Genomic DNA, 16,370 nt, shown 5'->3' with positions numbered 1-16,370 from the left:
AGGAGTGAAGAGGACACAACACTATCAAGTACCAATGGGGGACTAATGTTTTACAGAAGAGGAAAAGTTATTCCATGATTTGAAAATATAAGGGTATAATGTGTCTTCATTATACATATTTTACACAAGGATGTTGAATATTTGAAATGTAAAAAATTGGGACAATAATTTTTTCTCTGCTGAGCAGAGGAATATAAATGCAGTGGTTTTGTATATAATTGATGTTGTTCAATACCTTCAATAGTCTTATATTCCATCCTCAATTCATTGTTGTTGTTGTTCAGAGGAATATAAATGCAGTGGTTTTGTATATAATTGATGTTGTTGTTATTCATTCGTTCAGTCGTTTCCGACTCTTTGTGACCTCATGAACCAGCCCACGCCAGAGCTCCCTGTCGGCCGTCACCACCCCCAGCTCCTTCAAGGTCAATCCAATCACTTCAAGGATTGATAGATGGCAATCCATCTATCTTGCCCTTGGCCGGCCCCTCTTCCTTTTCCCTTCCATTTTCCCCAGCATCATTGTCTTCTCTAAGCTTTCCTTTCTTCTCATGATGTGGCCAAAGTACTTCATCTTGGCCTCTACTATTCTTCCCTCCATTGAGCAGTCGGTCTTTATTTCCTGATATATAATTGATACTGGATATGTAATGGTCCAGATCGATTGCCAATGATATTCTGGACAAGATAGCCACACTGAGGCTCCTTCTACATGGCCATGTAAATTCCAGATTATCTGCTTTGAATTGGATGATACAGCAGTATAAACTCATATAATCCAGTTCAAATCAGATAATCTGTATTATCTGCTTTGATAATCTGGATTATGTGGCAGTGTAGAAGGGGTCTGAGTTTCCTTCCCAGATTAGGAAGCATGGGAGTTTTTCTTCTTCCCCTTTCTGTGTCTTACATTGGAGGACTTCACATGGCCTCGTCCTCAAGGTTGGATATCTTGTTTTGTTTGAGATAACATTTCTCCTGGTGATAAATTTAAATTGATTAAGCATGCCACACATTACCGGGAGTCCTCTAGGGCCGGGATAGTTGAAACCAGGTCGTCCTCTGTCTCCCTACAATTAAAAAGAAAATGACTTTATAAATAAAGCTTAAGCATTTGGGAACTTTGCTTTGTAACATTCTATGTTGCAATGTGTTTCAACATTATAAGGTTCCTTTCTGGGATAATAACAACCCCCAAAGCTGGATGTAACCAAAGAAACTGCAGAACATCACACACCTAACGAAGTCAGAGCACTAGAGGATAATGGAAATGACTGTCAATATTACATTCATTCTGTCCTGTGACAAACACTAAGGCCCCTTCTACACTGCCATATAAAATCCAGTTTATCTACTTTGAACTGGATTATATGGCAGTGTAGACCCATATAGTCCAGTTCAAAGCATATAATGCAGATTATCTGTTTTGATAATTTGCATTTCGTGGCAGTGTAGAAGGAGCCTTAGTCTCTGAAGTTGGATGTGCTTTACAATGAAGATTTCTTGCATTTTCAGTAATCTCAACATAAAACTGTTCTGTGCTGGTTTGCCAGGTGAGAGAAACTTTGACCTGAATTCACATATTTCATGATTACATTCTATCATTAATTATCAACACATCTCACCACGCTAAAACAGTGGCTGTGGCTCTTAATGAGACATGCTGCATTATCACGGGGTGTCTGCACCCTACCTGGAGAAATTACACTGTCTAGCCGGTATTGCACCACCTGACATCCACCGGGAAGTAGTAGCCAATAGTGAAATGACCAAGGCAGAGACATCGCCAGCTCATCCCTTGTTTGGGTATCAGCCAGCACAACAATGACTTAAATCAAGAAATAGATTTCTAAGATCTACAGAGACACTCGCTGGAACATCCCAGCAAGCGAGAGTCCAAAAGTGGCAGGCTCAAACCCAAAACCTCAATCAATGGCTGATACCAAATGAGAGACTCCCCCCTGGGCACACAGAAAACTGGGTGACTTGGAAGGCGCTGAACAGACTGCGCTCTGGCACCACGAGATGCAGAGCCAACCTCAAGAAATGGGGCTACAAAGTGGAATCCATGACATGCGAGTGTGAAGAAGAGCAAACCACTGACCACCTGCTGCAATGCAACCTGAGCCCTGCACAATGGAGGACCTCCTTGCGGCAACACCTGAGGCACTCTAAATGGTCAAAGGACATTTAATCAACTACCAAACTTGCAAACTTTGTGTTTTGCCTGTCTGTTTGTTTGTTTTGTTAAAAATATAATACAACTGTCTGGTTGCTCCTGACACGATAAATAAATAGATAAGTTATCAACAAGGCTAAATACTTGAATTATCAACATATACAGCAATCCCTATATGAACTTATGTGGGCAGGTACATACATGAGAATGTACCTGCCCACAGACCACAACTATATCTATAAAGTGTTAACATGATTTTACTTCTTTCCAGATGGGATTTCTTTTTTACCTTTGGTCCTGGAAGGCCTGTGTCACCCCTTACACCTGCATCCCCCGGATCTCCTTGTGAGCCCTAAAATAGTGTTTCAGAAAGAACAAAGGTGAACAAACAAATTTCTTTGATGGAAACAAGGCATCCAGCTGCAGCAGAACCAGGCAGGTGGCGGGGGTGGGGGGGGGGCGGAGGGGGGTCCTGCTACTACTGCAAAGCATTCCCTAAAATCAATCTGGGTCAGGTACACTGATCTAGTTGAGCATTAGGAGCAAAACTGTGCAATTATACAAATTGCAATGATTTCACATGGTATTCTCCCCGCAAAGCCTCACTATAAGGAAGAAATGAAGCTTAGTTGGCACCCAGGGAGCAATTAAAACACCAGGGAACAATTAAAACCACTGCATAATGGCAAAAGGCCATGGAAACATTTGTTACATATAGTTGATGGATCAATAGTGGGTGCTGGGAGGGACTACGAGATCCCTTAAGGAGCATCATCAACAGCTCCTTGGAGCAACGAATTTTTCCAGATTGCCTTAAAGAAGCAGTGGTCCACCCTCTCCTGAAAAAACCAAGCCTTGATGCTGCCATACTTAGTAACTATCGCCCAGTTTCAAACCTTCCGTTCCTGGGCAAGGTGATTGAACGGACAGAGGCGGGGGAGCTACAGCAATTCTTAGATGAGACTGCGGGTTTGGACCCCTTTCAATCAGGCTTTCGTTCAGGTCATAGGACAGAGACTATCTTGGTAGCTATTACTGACGAAATTCGTCGTCAGTTAGACCGAGGCGGATCAGCGCTATTGGTACTCTTGGACCTCACAGCTGCATTTGACACCGTGGACCATGACTTGCTGATTCATCGATTGGCTATGTCTGGTGTACGAGGTTCAGCCCTCAAATGGTTCAATTCATTCCTCCGGGACCGGAGACAGAGGGTGGAGTGGTCAGGCCAAAGCTCTGAAAGCTCCTGCCTTTGCTGTGGAGTTCCCCAGGGTGCTATCCTCTCGCCCCTGTTATTTAACATCTACGTCCGACCACTTGCTGGACTGGTGCGGAGCTTTGGCATAGAGTGCTACCAGTATGCAGATGATACCAGCTACTCTTGCGTCTCGAACCTGGAACAACTGCGATTCCTGAGAACTTTAAGCTGTGTTTGGAAGCAGTGATGAGTTGGCTATGAGGAAGCATACTAAAAGTCAATCCTGCAAAAACTGAGATATTCTGGCCCGGCCAGCCGCTAGAATTAACCCAGTCTCTGCCTGATTTCGATGGGGAAGCTCTGGTTCCGTCTGCCACTGTTAAAAGCCTTGGGGTTGTGTTGGACTCATCTCTGACGATGGAGGCCCAGATCACTGCCATAAGTAAGCAGGCCTTTTTTCATCTTCGCCAGGCAAGGAAATTGGCATCCTACCTTTCGGTAGAAGCATTGGCAACAGTAATCCACGCAACAGTCACCACGAGGTTGGACTACTGCAACGCCTTATATGCCGGCCTTCCGAAGTCAACGACCCAGAAGATTCGGATGGTCCAAAATGCGGCAGCCAGGCTGCTAGCGGGATCACCTATAAGATCCCATATTACACCGATTCTGCAACAACTGCATTGGCTACCAATAGAACACCGGATCTCTTACAAGATACTGATCCTGACATTTAGAACTCAAAATGGCCAAGGACCTTTATATCATTCCTTTTCCCCATCAGTGGTCACCTCGATCCACCCAGGAAAATCTCCTCTACATACCGGGTCCTAGGGAGGCACATTTGGAAGCTACAAGGCGTAGAGCTTTTTCAATCAATGCTCCAATTCTGTGGAACTCATTGCCTCCATATATTAGAGCAATGTCGGAGTTCGACCTTTTGCAAAGGCGCTCAAGACTTGGCTGTTTGGTTGTGCATTTAAGTAACCGGATCAAATTTTGCCATAGTCACTGCTGAATGTTTTTATGTTGAATGTTTTATGTTGAATGTTTTTATGTTGAATGTTTTATATTGTGTATAAACTGTTTTAAATTGTAAGTCGCTCGGAGCACCTTGGTGGAGAGCGACTAATTAAGAAATAAAATGATGATGATGATGATGATAACTAATGTCAGTAAGTTAAAACACTGTGCGTTCTGTGGACAGTCAACGGAAAAGTTAACTTAATAAAATATGTGATTTCCTTTAATGAGAAGAGTAGTAACAGAAAGAGCCAGTGGATGTCCATATGCTGAAGATACTTTTGGATGAAATTTACCGGCTTGCCTGGCTCTCCCACAACACCTTGAGGACCTCGTGGACCATGCAATCCGCGGTCTCCCTGTGAGGCAAGCAAACCAAAGAGTCAGACCTATAGATTCCGCATAACACTTCTTGCTAGTAGTGGCACCAGACTAGATACATGTGGCAAATATATTAAACAGGTTAATTCCTTGTGATTCCTTTAAGAAATGATGTGGAAGACCCATACAATCTTGCAAACATTAAAAAAATCTATACTAATATAGAATAGATACTGTTAATTGTCGGCATCCTCAACTGTGTATTAGCCATAATCGATTCCAGAGTCTGGAACAGCAACAAGGGGCCCAGTGGCAGAAGAGCCTTGGGGACAAAGACCTCAGAAAGGAGGAAGAAGGTGGGAGGAAGGGAGGGAGGCCAAAAAGGATACAGAAGGTCTGGATTGAGCAAGAACAGAAACTAGGGGACTCTACAGATTGTTTTACTTGCTGAACAAATGGACATGGGTTTCTTCCTATCCCTATCTATTAAAACATCATTGGGAGTGAAAAAGAGAATTGTCTCCCAACAGGGCCGTAGCCAGAAAAAAAATTCGGGAGGGGTTGAAATGGGGGGGGGGGTTGAAACCTGCCTCCTAGCTCACGCTGAAGCAAAGAGCACAGCAGGGGGCAGAGCAGCCTTCAATAGCCTGCAGCTCCGCCCTTGTCAACCACTTCCACCAAGTCTGGCCCCCAACTTGGTTGCTTCACTACTGTTCTGTCGCGCGTTGGGCCTGTAAATAATTGTCTTTAGAACAGGATGTGCAACCTTTGCCCAGCGGGAAGCCAGGGGGCCTAAAGAGAAGTTCTCAGAGGTTTCCACCACAAACAGTCTTTAGATGGCTTGAGAAGTACAACAAAGTCTTTTATTAATGAACAATCAAACAGAAACTTCTCTTGTCTTCAGTAAAGTTAAGCAAATGATTCCAAACTTTTAGGCAACTGGTGAATTCCTAATCTTGCCCACGAAGGACAGGCAACTGTCTTCAATAATTTCTTCTTATTTTAAAGGAAAATTCTCTTTTTATCTTCTCCCAGGCTGACTGTAATCTAACCCTTACTGATGTGGGCTCCGCTACCGGGTCGAACTGCATCTACAAGGCAGTAGATGTTCCCCAGCTGGAGTTTTTTGGTCTTTAGGGCTGTTTTCCTGGAAATTCTTTGGAGACTTTTAAGACCTTTCTCCCCCAGAAGGTCTTAAGGGTTGAAGCTTTTGTACAGGGGAAGCTTGCACACATCCTATACATAAGCTTACCTTGCTGAGACTAACTAAAAATGGCTCCCTTCTCTTCCCAATTGCCCTGAGCAAGGGGCGGAACCAAAACTTAACAATGATGGACAGGTGACTTGCCCTATGACTGCAACCAAAGAAGCCACCTATCTGCAGAGTCCCTGAAACCTAGGACTGCAAGCAAACATTTAATACAAAGCAAATAAAGTTGGAGATCCTGGTACAGCTGTACCAGAACAACTACATCGGCTATTGTTGCAAGTAATGACAGTGTGAATAAATTGCTAATATTTGCTTGAGATAGTGCTTGCAGTTCTGAAGGGACTCTATGAAGGCATCTCATAGACTTAGCATGGGGATTTGGTTAACCAGTTAAAATGCATGAGTAAACCAGGTTTTTTTAAAAAATCTGAAACATTTCGGGGGGGGGGGGGGTTGAACCCCTAACCCTCCCCCTTGCTACGGGCCTGTCTCCCAATGAACCTAGGCTTAGAGAACGTAGGGCCATAGTCCATGGTTCTTTCATACCCTTCCTCCTTTGTTTCCAACTTCACCAGGTAGTCCTCTTTGACCCTCAGTACCAGGGTCTCCCTGCAGATAAAGAAAGAGTCATTAGACAGAGATTCACCAATTTCAGTCTACAATTAGCATATTCCTTCTTCATTATTTGGTGACATGAAATATACTTACTAATACCAACTCCCTACTGTGTGAGCTCAGAGACTCACATGTAGTTGTGGGGGAGAAGCTATCCCTCAGAGCATTTAAGATCATGAGTTTGTTTTAAGATTAGAGTTGATGACAGGAAATATCTGCATCATGGAACTGATTCCAAGGAATACTTTTTTTGTAAAACTTAATTTTACTAATGATTTCTGAAGCAAATAAAGGACACAAACATTTTTTCTAGTTATTTCACTACAACAAAGAGCTTTCACAGCTGGAATCACTGAGGTGTTGTGTGGTTTTTGGGCTGTGTGGTTGTGTTCTAGCAACATTTTCTCCTGATGTTTCACCTGCCTCTATGGCTGGCATTTTCAGATGCAGGTGAAATGTTAGGAGAAAATGCTGATAGAACAAGTCCATACAGCCCAGAATCCACACAGCACCCCAGCTTCATTCACTCTTTCCTCTTTATCAAAAGAATATGGAAAGAACACAAACATGAGGAAGAAAAGAAGGGTCCAGTAGCTCAGAGGGTGCATCAAATCAGATCAAAGATGGCTTATGGCCAGGCATGTAGCCGGGGGGGGGGGGGGGGGGCGCTCGGGGGGCTTCAGCCCCCCCGAAATTCTCATGGTGGTTCGCGAAAAGGCCTTACTGGTGCATTATTTAAACTGTTATGTTTATTCATATCATGATCTGATCACCACACTCAATATATCCCATATGCATGGGGGTATTGGGGTAACGATACAAAAGGTTTGCTAGGCTAGACCCTCTTTCACTCAGACTCAGCCCCCCCCCCCCGAAACTCAGCCCCACCCGAAAAAAATTCAGCCCCCCCCCCCCCCCCGAAACGAAATCCTGGCTACGGGCCTGCTTATGGCCTTAGGCCTCCAGTTGCCCAACCATGACATTTGGCAATCCTTAGGATTTGGAACATTAGATTCAAATATAATATTAAGTACATTGTTATAATACAGATTCCTTCAATATAATCACTTCTGAAGGATGGGCAAACTGATTTACACCAAAATCAATAATTACAGCTTTGGTTTTGTACCTCTGACTATCTAGAGTAGAAGATGCTCCACCAGGCTGTGTGAGGGCCCTTCCACATAGCCATATAACTCAGAATATGAAGGCAGATAATCCACAGTATCTCTTTGAACTGGATTATCTAGGTCCATACTGCCATATAATTCAGTTCAATGTGGATTTTATACAGCTGTGTGGAAGGGGCCTAAAAAGAGGGGCTAAATTCTCCTTACACCTTTACTGGTCTCAGGCCAACACAGGCTCAACTCTGGCAGGATCTACACTGAACTATATCCAAGGATCTGATCCCAAAGTATGTGTATTGAGCTGGATTATATGAGGCTATGCTGGGATAAGCAGATAATCTGGGATCAGATCCTGGGATATAGGGCAGTGTAGATTCAGCCTCTGTTGACCTCACTGCTCTGTCACTTAAGCCAGCTCCACTCAAATGTCCTGAACAATGAAAAACAGTAACGATGGCAAACACATTATTTAGCCTACTTTCTACTTGAGTGCTAATTTTTGAAAATCAATTCCAGGGGAATGCTTTGGTATTTTTACCCAAACAAGGGAATGCCAGTGGACCAGAGAGCCAAGAATATGGCTGATTTATCGCTGTTTCCTGATAGAAGCAGGGCAAAATCTTTCCCCAGCCAATTCCTTCTTCATTTGTCAATAAAATCAAAATGTACATCTGTCTGGGGGTTGGGGGGGGGGGGGGAGGAGGAAGGATTTCTTCCATTGTTTTGGAAAGTGATTGAACTTACTCTCTCTCCATTTGGTCCAGTAGTTCCAGGAGGTCCTTTTGCTCCAGGATCACCCCGTCGACCCTTAAATAAAGTAAAGAAACCAGTTAAATAGATTTTTTTTAAAAAAAAGTCACGTTTTATGTTTATTGCTGAGCTCTTGTCTCTCTCAGCTGGAATTCCTCTTCTATTTTCTTGGGTGTGGCAATCAGTTTGAATCTAGCCAACTGGTAAGTATTGTTTTTCCAAATGGATTCACACCTTGGTTAAAAGAAAAAAAATCTAGTCTCATACATTCTTACAAAATTTTGTGTGTGTGTATCTATATAAATAAAAATGTAATGTTGGTTTGTGATACCATCAGAACTCAAAAACCACTGGGGGAATTGACACCAAATTTGGACACAAGACACCTAACAACCCAATCTATGTCCTCCACTCAAAAAATTGATTTTGTCATTTGGGAATTGTCGTTGCTTGGATTTATAGTTTACCTACAATCAAAGAGCATTCTGAACTCCACCAATGATGGAATTGGGCCAAACTTAGCACACAGTGCTCCCATGACCAACAGAAAAAATTGGAAGGGTTTGGTGGACATTGACGTTGAGTTTGGGAATTGTGGTTCACCCACATCCAGAGAGCACTGTGGACTCAAACAATGATGGATCTGGACCAAACTTGGCACGAATATTCCATATGCCCAAATATGAACACAGATGGAGTTTAAGGGAAATAGACCTTGACATTTGGGAGTTGTAGTTGCTGGGATTTATAGTTCACCTACAATCAAAGAGCATTCTGAACTCCACCAATGATGGAATTGAACCAAACATGGCATACAGGACTTCCATGACCAACAGAACACACTGGAAGGGTTTGGTGGGCATTGACCTTGAGTTTGGGAGTTGTAGTTCACCTACATCCAGAGAGCACTGTGGACTCAAACAATGATGGATCTGGACAACAGTGTTATACCCTTCAGTGTATTTCTAACTTCTTCAGGTTCAGCTTGACCCAGATGAAACAGAGGGTTTAGAGCCCTTCTGAGGCCCCTTCTACACTGTCCTTTTATCCCAGGGTCTGATTCCAGATTATCTAAACAGTATATATGGCAGAGGGAACTCATATAATCCAGTTCAAAAGGTTACATCCTGAATAGACTACTGCAACACGCTCTACGTGCGTGCTACATCAGATCCACTGGCTGCTAGTCTGCTACCAAGCACAATTCAAAGTGCTGGTGTTAACCTATAAAGCCCTAAATGGTTCCAGCCCAGCTTACTTGTCTGAATGTATCTTGCTCTAGGAACCACCACGGAGATTAAGATTGTCTGGGGAGGCCCTACTTTGGTCCCATCTCCTTTGCAGGTGTGGCTGGTGGGGACGAGAGGCAGGGTCTCGGCAGTGGTGGCTGCTCGGCTGTGGAACTCCCTCCCCAGTGACTCCCTCCCTCCTGGCCTTCAGAAAGAAAGTGAAAATCTGGCTTTGGGATAAAGCCATTGGAGATTAACTATAGAACAATAATAGCTATGAAATATGTGCAATGCTTGTTGGAATGGTCCCGGATTACAATTGTGGATGGTGTGAGTTTAATAGTGAATGTAATGTTTTTATATGTTTTAATGTGTACTAATTTTAACTTAAATCTATTTTAATTGTATGTTGTTCAAAGGCATTGAATAGTTGCCTATATGTAACGTCGCCTTGAGTCCCCTTCAGGGTAGAGAAAGGTGGGATATAAATAGGATACTTGGAGGGAGGTGGCCAGTCTGATGTCCCTGGGGAGGGAATTCCACAGACGGGGGGCCACTTCTGAGGAGGCCCTCTCCCTCATCCCCACCAATTGCATTTGCGATGGTAGTAGGATCTTTTAGGTTATTCCTGGACAGACTAGACTCTTGCTTTTTTCCATTCTACTTAGAGAAGGAGATGGCTTCTTTTTAAATTAAGTTCTTACATACATCCAAGATTAATCAGACTTAGGCTTTTGGAGTCATAATTTCAGCCAAAATGTCTAGATTTATATGTGTATAAATATACTAGTACTTTACTACTGAGGATATGTTAAGAAGATAAGCTTTTATTTAATATTGAATGTGATACACAAATGGAAAAGAAACTATCTATCTATCTATCTATCTACCCATCTATAGATCTCTATATAATGACTTTCATGCATCAAACAAAGACATGGGAAAATGTAAATATCCCAAAGTGGTGGGATCCACAGTAGGATTATAATCTGAATTCTTCTGCAATATATTATACAGAACTGAGGGTACATCTACACTTAAACATTAAATCAGCTTGACACCACTGCCTTGGCTCAGTTGTTGAGACTCAGCGTTTGTCTCATGCACCTACTACTAGTAGTAGAAGGAAACGTGGTTTAGAGAATGATGAAGCTCAGCAGCAGCTGAAAAGGATTAGAGACTTGTTCTTAGAGACTACGGATGAGGAGGATTTTGAGGGTTTTACTCACGAGGAAATGGAGCTGGAAGATTACAGAGGTGTAAAGAGAGTAGCCAGCAGCTCAAATAGTGATGTGGGATCTGTTGCTAAACGCCTGAGAGATGTAGCGGATTGTGGGGAGTTTGACAGCGAAGAGGAAGAGCTGGACTGGACTAAAGTTCAGGAAGTAATGGATGTGATTAATGCTCCCACATCTAGCGATGAATTCCAGGGTTTTAATGATAATTGGGTTGCAGATAATACTTTGCAGGATGGAGCCCGAAGTGCTGACTGGCAACAATGGCGCAGCCTGGATTCACCTGAGGAGTTAGACCCAGCTGAAAGTAACTCCAGCGATTCTGATGAGATTTAAGCAGCAGCTTGGGGACAGACTAATCGCAGAGTTCAAAGTGTCGCATGCCGTGTGCCTTGTGTTTAACTCCTGCCCTGAGCTCTTGTTGCAGCTTCGTGTTTCCTGATCGTGTGAACAACCCTGCTGGATCCAGACTCGTGAGTCTTCCTTGCCTTGACCCTCGGACTGCCTGACAACGCCCCTGCTTAATCCTGGAAACTTCGTTGGACCGCTCCTCATGCGGATTGCTGTTTGCTGTTTTGTTTGCCTTTGAAACGGACTAAGTTTTCCTGCTGAATCCAAGCTGCCTGCTTTTGTTTAAGACTGACTTTCCTTTCGTCAGCCAAGACTGACTGAGACCAGTTTGTTTACATTCCTGCTGACCGCAAGCCTCCTTTGTTTACTTCTCTGAATTGAAGAGTCTCCTTTTGTTTTGTTAATAGACATTAAACATCTTCCTTTAACTCCTACAGTGCCGTTTGTTTTGCTGCTTGGTCTGGGTCTTGACATCAGTACTATAGTATCATGGCAGTTGTTATTTTAGCTTTCTCTGCCAGAGTGCTGGTGGCTCACCAAACTACAATACCTAGTATTCCACAGACTTCAGTCATTGCAATTAAAGTAGGAGTAAAGTAAAGTAGGAGCCCCCCGGTGGCGCAGTGGGTTAAACCCCTGTGCCGGCAGGACTGAAGACCGACAGGTCGCAGGTTCGAATCCGGGGAGAGGCGGATGAGCTCCCTCTATCAGCTCCAGCTCCTCATGCGGGGACATGAGAGAAGCCTCCCACAAGGATAAAACATCAAAAATCATCCAGGTGTCCCCTGGGCAACGTCCTTGCAGACGGCCAATTCTCTCACACCAGGAGTCACTCCTGACACGACAAAAAAAATTATTGCAATTAAAGTGAGGTCAAACTGCATTTACTCAACAATTGAGGCCCCATCTACACTGTCAGATAAAATCCAGATTATTTATTTATTATTTATATATTTAAAACTTTTATATCCCGATCTTCTCATCTCTGTAGAGGGACTCAGACCGGCTATGTACTTTTGAACTGGATTATATTAGTCTACACTGCCATATAATCCAGTTTAAAGCAAATAATCTGGATTATGTATGGCAGTGTAGCCTAGGCCTTTCAATTTCACTTCATTTTGAATTTCATTGGAAAAATCCCTAGTGTGGGGAATTCAGTCTTTAGGATGAAAGTCTTAGGTCTTGTGTTGACATTTAGTTCCTGTGTTTCTAAGTTCAGCTTTGTATATTCAGCCCTTACTCTAAAGCCTACCTTGCCATCTTCCTTTTGGGATGAAAGGATGAAAGATGGGGGTGGGGTAGGTGGGGGTTGTTACAGAAAACATTTAAAATCTTACAGGTTCTCCTTTGGGTCCAGGCGATCCAGGGCTTCCTCTAGCCCCCTTGACACCAGGACTGCCAAATGCTCCATTCATGCCTTTGGGTCCCTTTGGAAAGTAGAAGGAAGAAGAAATTAGAATTAATTGGAGGTGGTTGACAACAGAAGACACTGTTCCGGGCTTACAAACAACTAGGGTGACTTCCCCAAATACTGGCTCTTGAATTTCTGCAGGGCTCTATCCTTCCTCCCTGCTTCAGCCTTCTTCCCAAGAGTGGGACTCCTCACTTTCATCAGCTAGCCAACAATAAAAATAATCAGTGAACAAACTCTACTTGGCCATATCTTGTTGCCAAGCTTTTAGTTTTAATTTCTAACTGTTCAAAATGGCCACTGAGAAAACATTTTGCTGAGATCTTGTGCTATCTATATAAACAGAGTTCCTGTCCCAACTTTTCACTCAGAATACTCAAGGCAGCTCATTGTCCCCTTTCTTCACTAATAGCAGCTCTGTTTCTCACTCTATATATCTCAAAAACAAAACCAGATGAAAAACCTACGGCTAACTGACTCATTGTCAGCAGACAAAAATCAGTTCAACAGCACAACAGGCCTGTCTGAATATAGTATTTGAATATATGGCAGGAAAAGAGGCATATTGCCAGTGAAATGGCCCTTGGGTTTTGTGAAAACAGAATGATAGACTACATTTTGGGCTATTTCTCTGCTTTGGTTATTTTTCTTCTTCTAGATTGAGTAATTGGGTTTGTGTTACTAAATTGGAAGATATGCTTCCCTAGAAAACTCCAAAGGGAAGGAAGAAAGATTACTAATATTAGGCTCCAGTGTCCAATATTTATATCAAGAATGGGAGTGGAAAGTGACCACATGAGCCACACAGGCCAAGCCGTTTCTTCAATGCAGGAAAACACAATCAAAGCACTCCCAACAGATGGCCATCCAGTCCTTGCTCAAAAACCTCCAGAGAAGGAGACTCAAACACTTTCTAGGTTATTACTAGGACATAATCAGATCATTTTATTTATACTTTTAAATATCTCCCTGCCAGTGTTCTTTTCTCATGATTTCATGATTATGCTAACAGCCATGCAACATGGGCTTGAATTTCCAGAGGCTCGAGAAGTTTCACATCTTTTCTAAACTTATTGGTGTGTGTGTGTGTTGGGTTATAACTCACCCTATTTCCTTTTTCTCCAGGTGGCCCAGGTTGTCCATTGCGACCAGGTCGTCCAGCATCACCCTGAAATACAAACAAGAAACCACAGTCAAAAAGGTCACTCCAGCAGCTCATAAGTGGCCTTGTATACCAGCGCTTGCCAAATGGACTCAATTCGACAACCCCGGCAGGAATATTCAGAATTCTAATATAAATTAGAGAGTGTATTCTGTATCGAGTCGGAGTGGTTTGCTATTTGATACTTAGCACTCCACTTTTGTTTTATGTTAACTGTTTATATACCAGTTAAGGTCATTTCCGCAGCATGACAGCCACAGCTGGGAACATTTATATTGCTGCCTTCCTTCAGAAAACTGTATTTCCAATTCACAATTGGCATTGCCGGAATTCAATTTCAAGTGGCTATAAGATGTGCTGAGCAGAGAAATGGCTACATGGTTTTGAATGGCTTATCAAATAGAGATGGGACTTTGGGCTCAGAAAGAGCAGCAACTCTGGATCAGATGAGGTGGTCCACGAGTCCATGTGGGATATTCTACTTCCCACTATTTGCCTCTAAGAAGCTCTGTCATTAACATTTAGGATCTTTCATTGATATTTGCAAGCCTTTATTTAGCTCACAAGGATAGTAGCTTCTGACCCACCTGTTTTCTCTGCCACATGTTTATTATAATTTTTCTAAACCAGAAAGTCCTAGGTGCACTCATCTAAATCCATTTTAAGACTAATAAATTGAAAAGCCCCATTTAAGCAGTTGCAATGGAATATATCTTTGCAAAAGCCATCGTACAAAACACCTGAACAAGAGTTTTTGTAAGTTAATTGGCATTACAGCGGTTGGACCATCATGTTATGCTAGCAGAACTATATTAGATACCATTTGTGTTGAAAATGTACATTTATTTATTTATTTATTTGACGCACTTATTAACCGCCATTCTCAGCCCATTAGGGCGACTCATGGCGGTGTACAAACACATATAGAAGACAGTTTACAAAGGAAACCAATTACAACAACATATAGATTATACAACAATTGCACACAACACTAAAAATCCGCTTCGTCTCTTAGTAGAATCATAACCAGTCTCATATTCCCTGTTCCATTCCGATCTTCTTTACCACATTGTTGTTGCACTTAATTAAATGCCCTCTCGAACAGCCATGTCTTAAGGCTTTTTCGGAAGGCCATGAGGGAGGGCGCCTGTCTGATGTCTGCAGGGAGAGTGTTCCATAGCCGGGGGGCCACCACCGAGAAGGCCCTCTCCCTCGTCCCCGCCAGCCGTGCCTGTGAGGCAGGCGGGATCGAGAGAAGGGCCTCCCCAGACGATCTCAAGGTCCTCGTGGGCTCGTAGGCCAAGATGCGGTCCGAAAGGTATTTTGGGCCGGAACCGTTTAGGGCTTTGTAGGCCAAAACCAGCACCTTGAATTGGGTCCGGTAGCAAATCGGCAGCCAGTGGAGCTGGGACAACAAGGGCGTTGTGTGCTCCCTGCTACCCGCTCCAGTTAGTAACATGGCTGTCGCGCGCTGAACCAGCTGCAGCTTCCGGGCCGTCTTCAAGGGCAGCCCCACGTAGAGAGCGTTGCAGTAGTCAAGGCGGGATGTGACCAGAGCGTGTACCACCGTGGCCAAGTCAGACTTCCCGAGATACGGGCGCAGCTGGCGCACGAGCCTAAGCTGTGCAAATGCTCCCCTGGTCACCGCTGAAACCTGGGGATCCAGGCTCAACGATGAGTCCAGGGTCACACCCAAGCTGCGAACCTGCGCCTTCAAGGGGAGTGCGACCCCATCCAGCACAGGCTGTAACCCTATACCCCGTTCGGCCTTACGACTGACCAGGAGTACCTCTGTCTTGTCTGGATTTAATTTCAGTTTGTTCGCCCTCATCCAGACCGTTACAGCGGCCAGGCACCGGTTCAGGACCTCGACAGCCTCCTTAGTAGCAGGTCGGAAGGAGTGACAGAGTTGGACATCATCTGCGTACAGATGACACCGCACCCCGAAACTCCGGATGATCTCGCCCAGCGGCTTCATGTACATATTTTTTATAACTCAGTGGCATAACTGGATAAAAGATCTTTTTGCCTTTCCTATATAAAATCTGAGTCATTTTAGATGCACTTTCCTAGTACTGCTATGACATACATGAGTGCTATGAGTACAGGTGATCAGAACTGTTTCCAATATTCACAAAGCAGTTTTATATAATGCCATTATGATAGTAGCTGTTTATTGGATACACCCTTCACATTCATGAGCTAAACTAATCTCATGCCTCTCTCTCAACAGCTTTAGCTTACTCTCCCTGACAAGTTGGAGCCTTCCTTTTTGGTCATCTTAAAGAATGGCACAGACCTTTATCCCTTCATCTCCAGGTGGCCCTTGATCTCCAGCACTTCCAGGATAACCATCAAGACCCTGAAAAGAAATCCCAAAAAGAACTGTTTATAAACCTGACTATGAGGCTTATCGTTCAGAAAATATAGCAACAGAACCAGGTAAAAGAATGAACAAACCATTAAAAATAAACACAGACCTCACTACCTCTGAGGATGCTTGCCATAGATGCAGGCAAAAGTCAGGAGAAAAATTGCCTCCAGAACATGGCC

General features: G+C 43.5%; 1 protein-coding gene across 2 annotated transcripts in view; it reads right to left on the bottom strand.

Annotated features, from left to right (window-relative positions):
- Nucleotides 1–16,370, bottom strand: part of COL6A2 (collagen type VI alpha 2 chain) — a 78,783-nt gene that overhangs the window by 29,128 nt on the left and 33,285 nt on the right. For both annotated transcript variants that reach the window (XM_067470006.1, XM_067470005.1), the window contains exons 12-19: nucleotides 16,117–16,179; nucleotides 13,761–13,823; nucleotides 12,582–12,671; nucleotides 8,421–8,483; nucleotides 6,478–6,540; nucleotides 4,697–4,759; nucleotides 2,469–2,531; nucleotides 1,020–1,070 (exon numbers count right to left, since the gene is read on the bottom strand). In XM_067470006.1, coding sequence (XP_067326107.1) covers nucleotides 1,020–1,070; nucleotides 2,469–2,531; nucleotides 4,697–4,759; nucleotides 6,478–6,540; nucleotides 8,421–8,483; nucleotides 12,582–12,671; nucleotides 13,761–13,823; nucleotides 16,117–16,179 — 519 coding nt within the window. The remainder of the gene's footprint in view (nucleotides 1–1,019; nucleotides 1,071–2,468; nucleotides 2,532–4,696; nucleotides 4,760–6,477; nucleotides 6,541–8,420; nucleotides 8,484–12,581; nucleotides 12,672–13,760; nucleotides 13,824–16,116; nucleotides 16,180–16,370) is intronic.

The sequence above is a fragment of the Anolis sagrei genome, chromosome 1, assembly GCF_037176765.1.
Source record: "Anolis sagrei isolate rAnoSag1 chromosome 1, rAnoSag1.mat, whole genome shotgun sequence".
Classification (NCBI taxonomy): Eukaryota; Metazoa; Chordata; class Lepidosauria; order Squamata; family Dactyloidae; genus Anolis; species Anolis sagrei.
The sequence above is the reverse complement of the archived record's forward strand: the minus strand, read 5'-3'. Positions and strand labels throughout refer to the sequence as shown.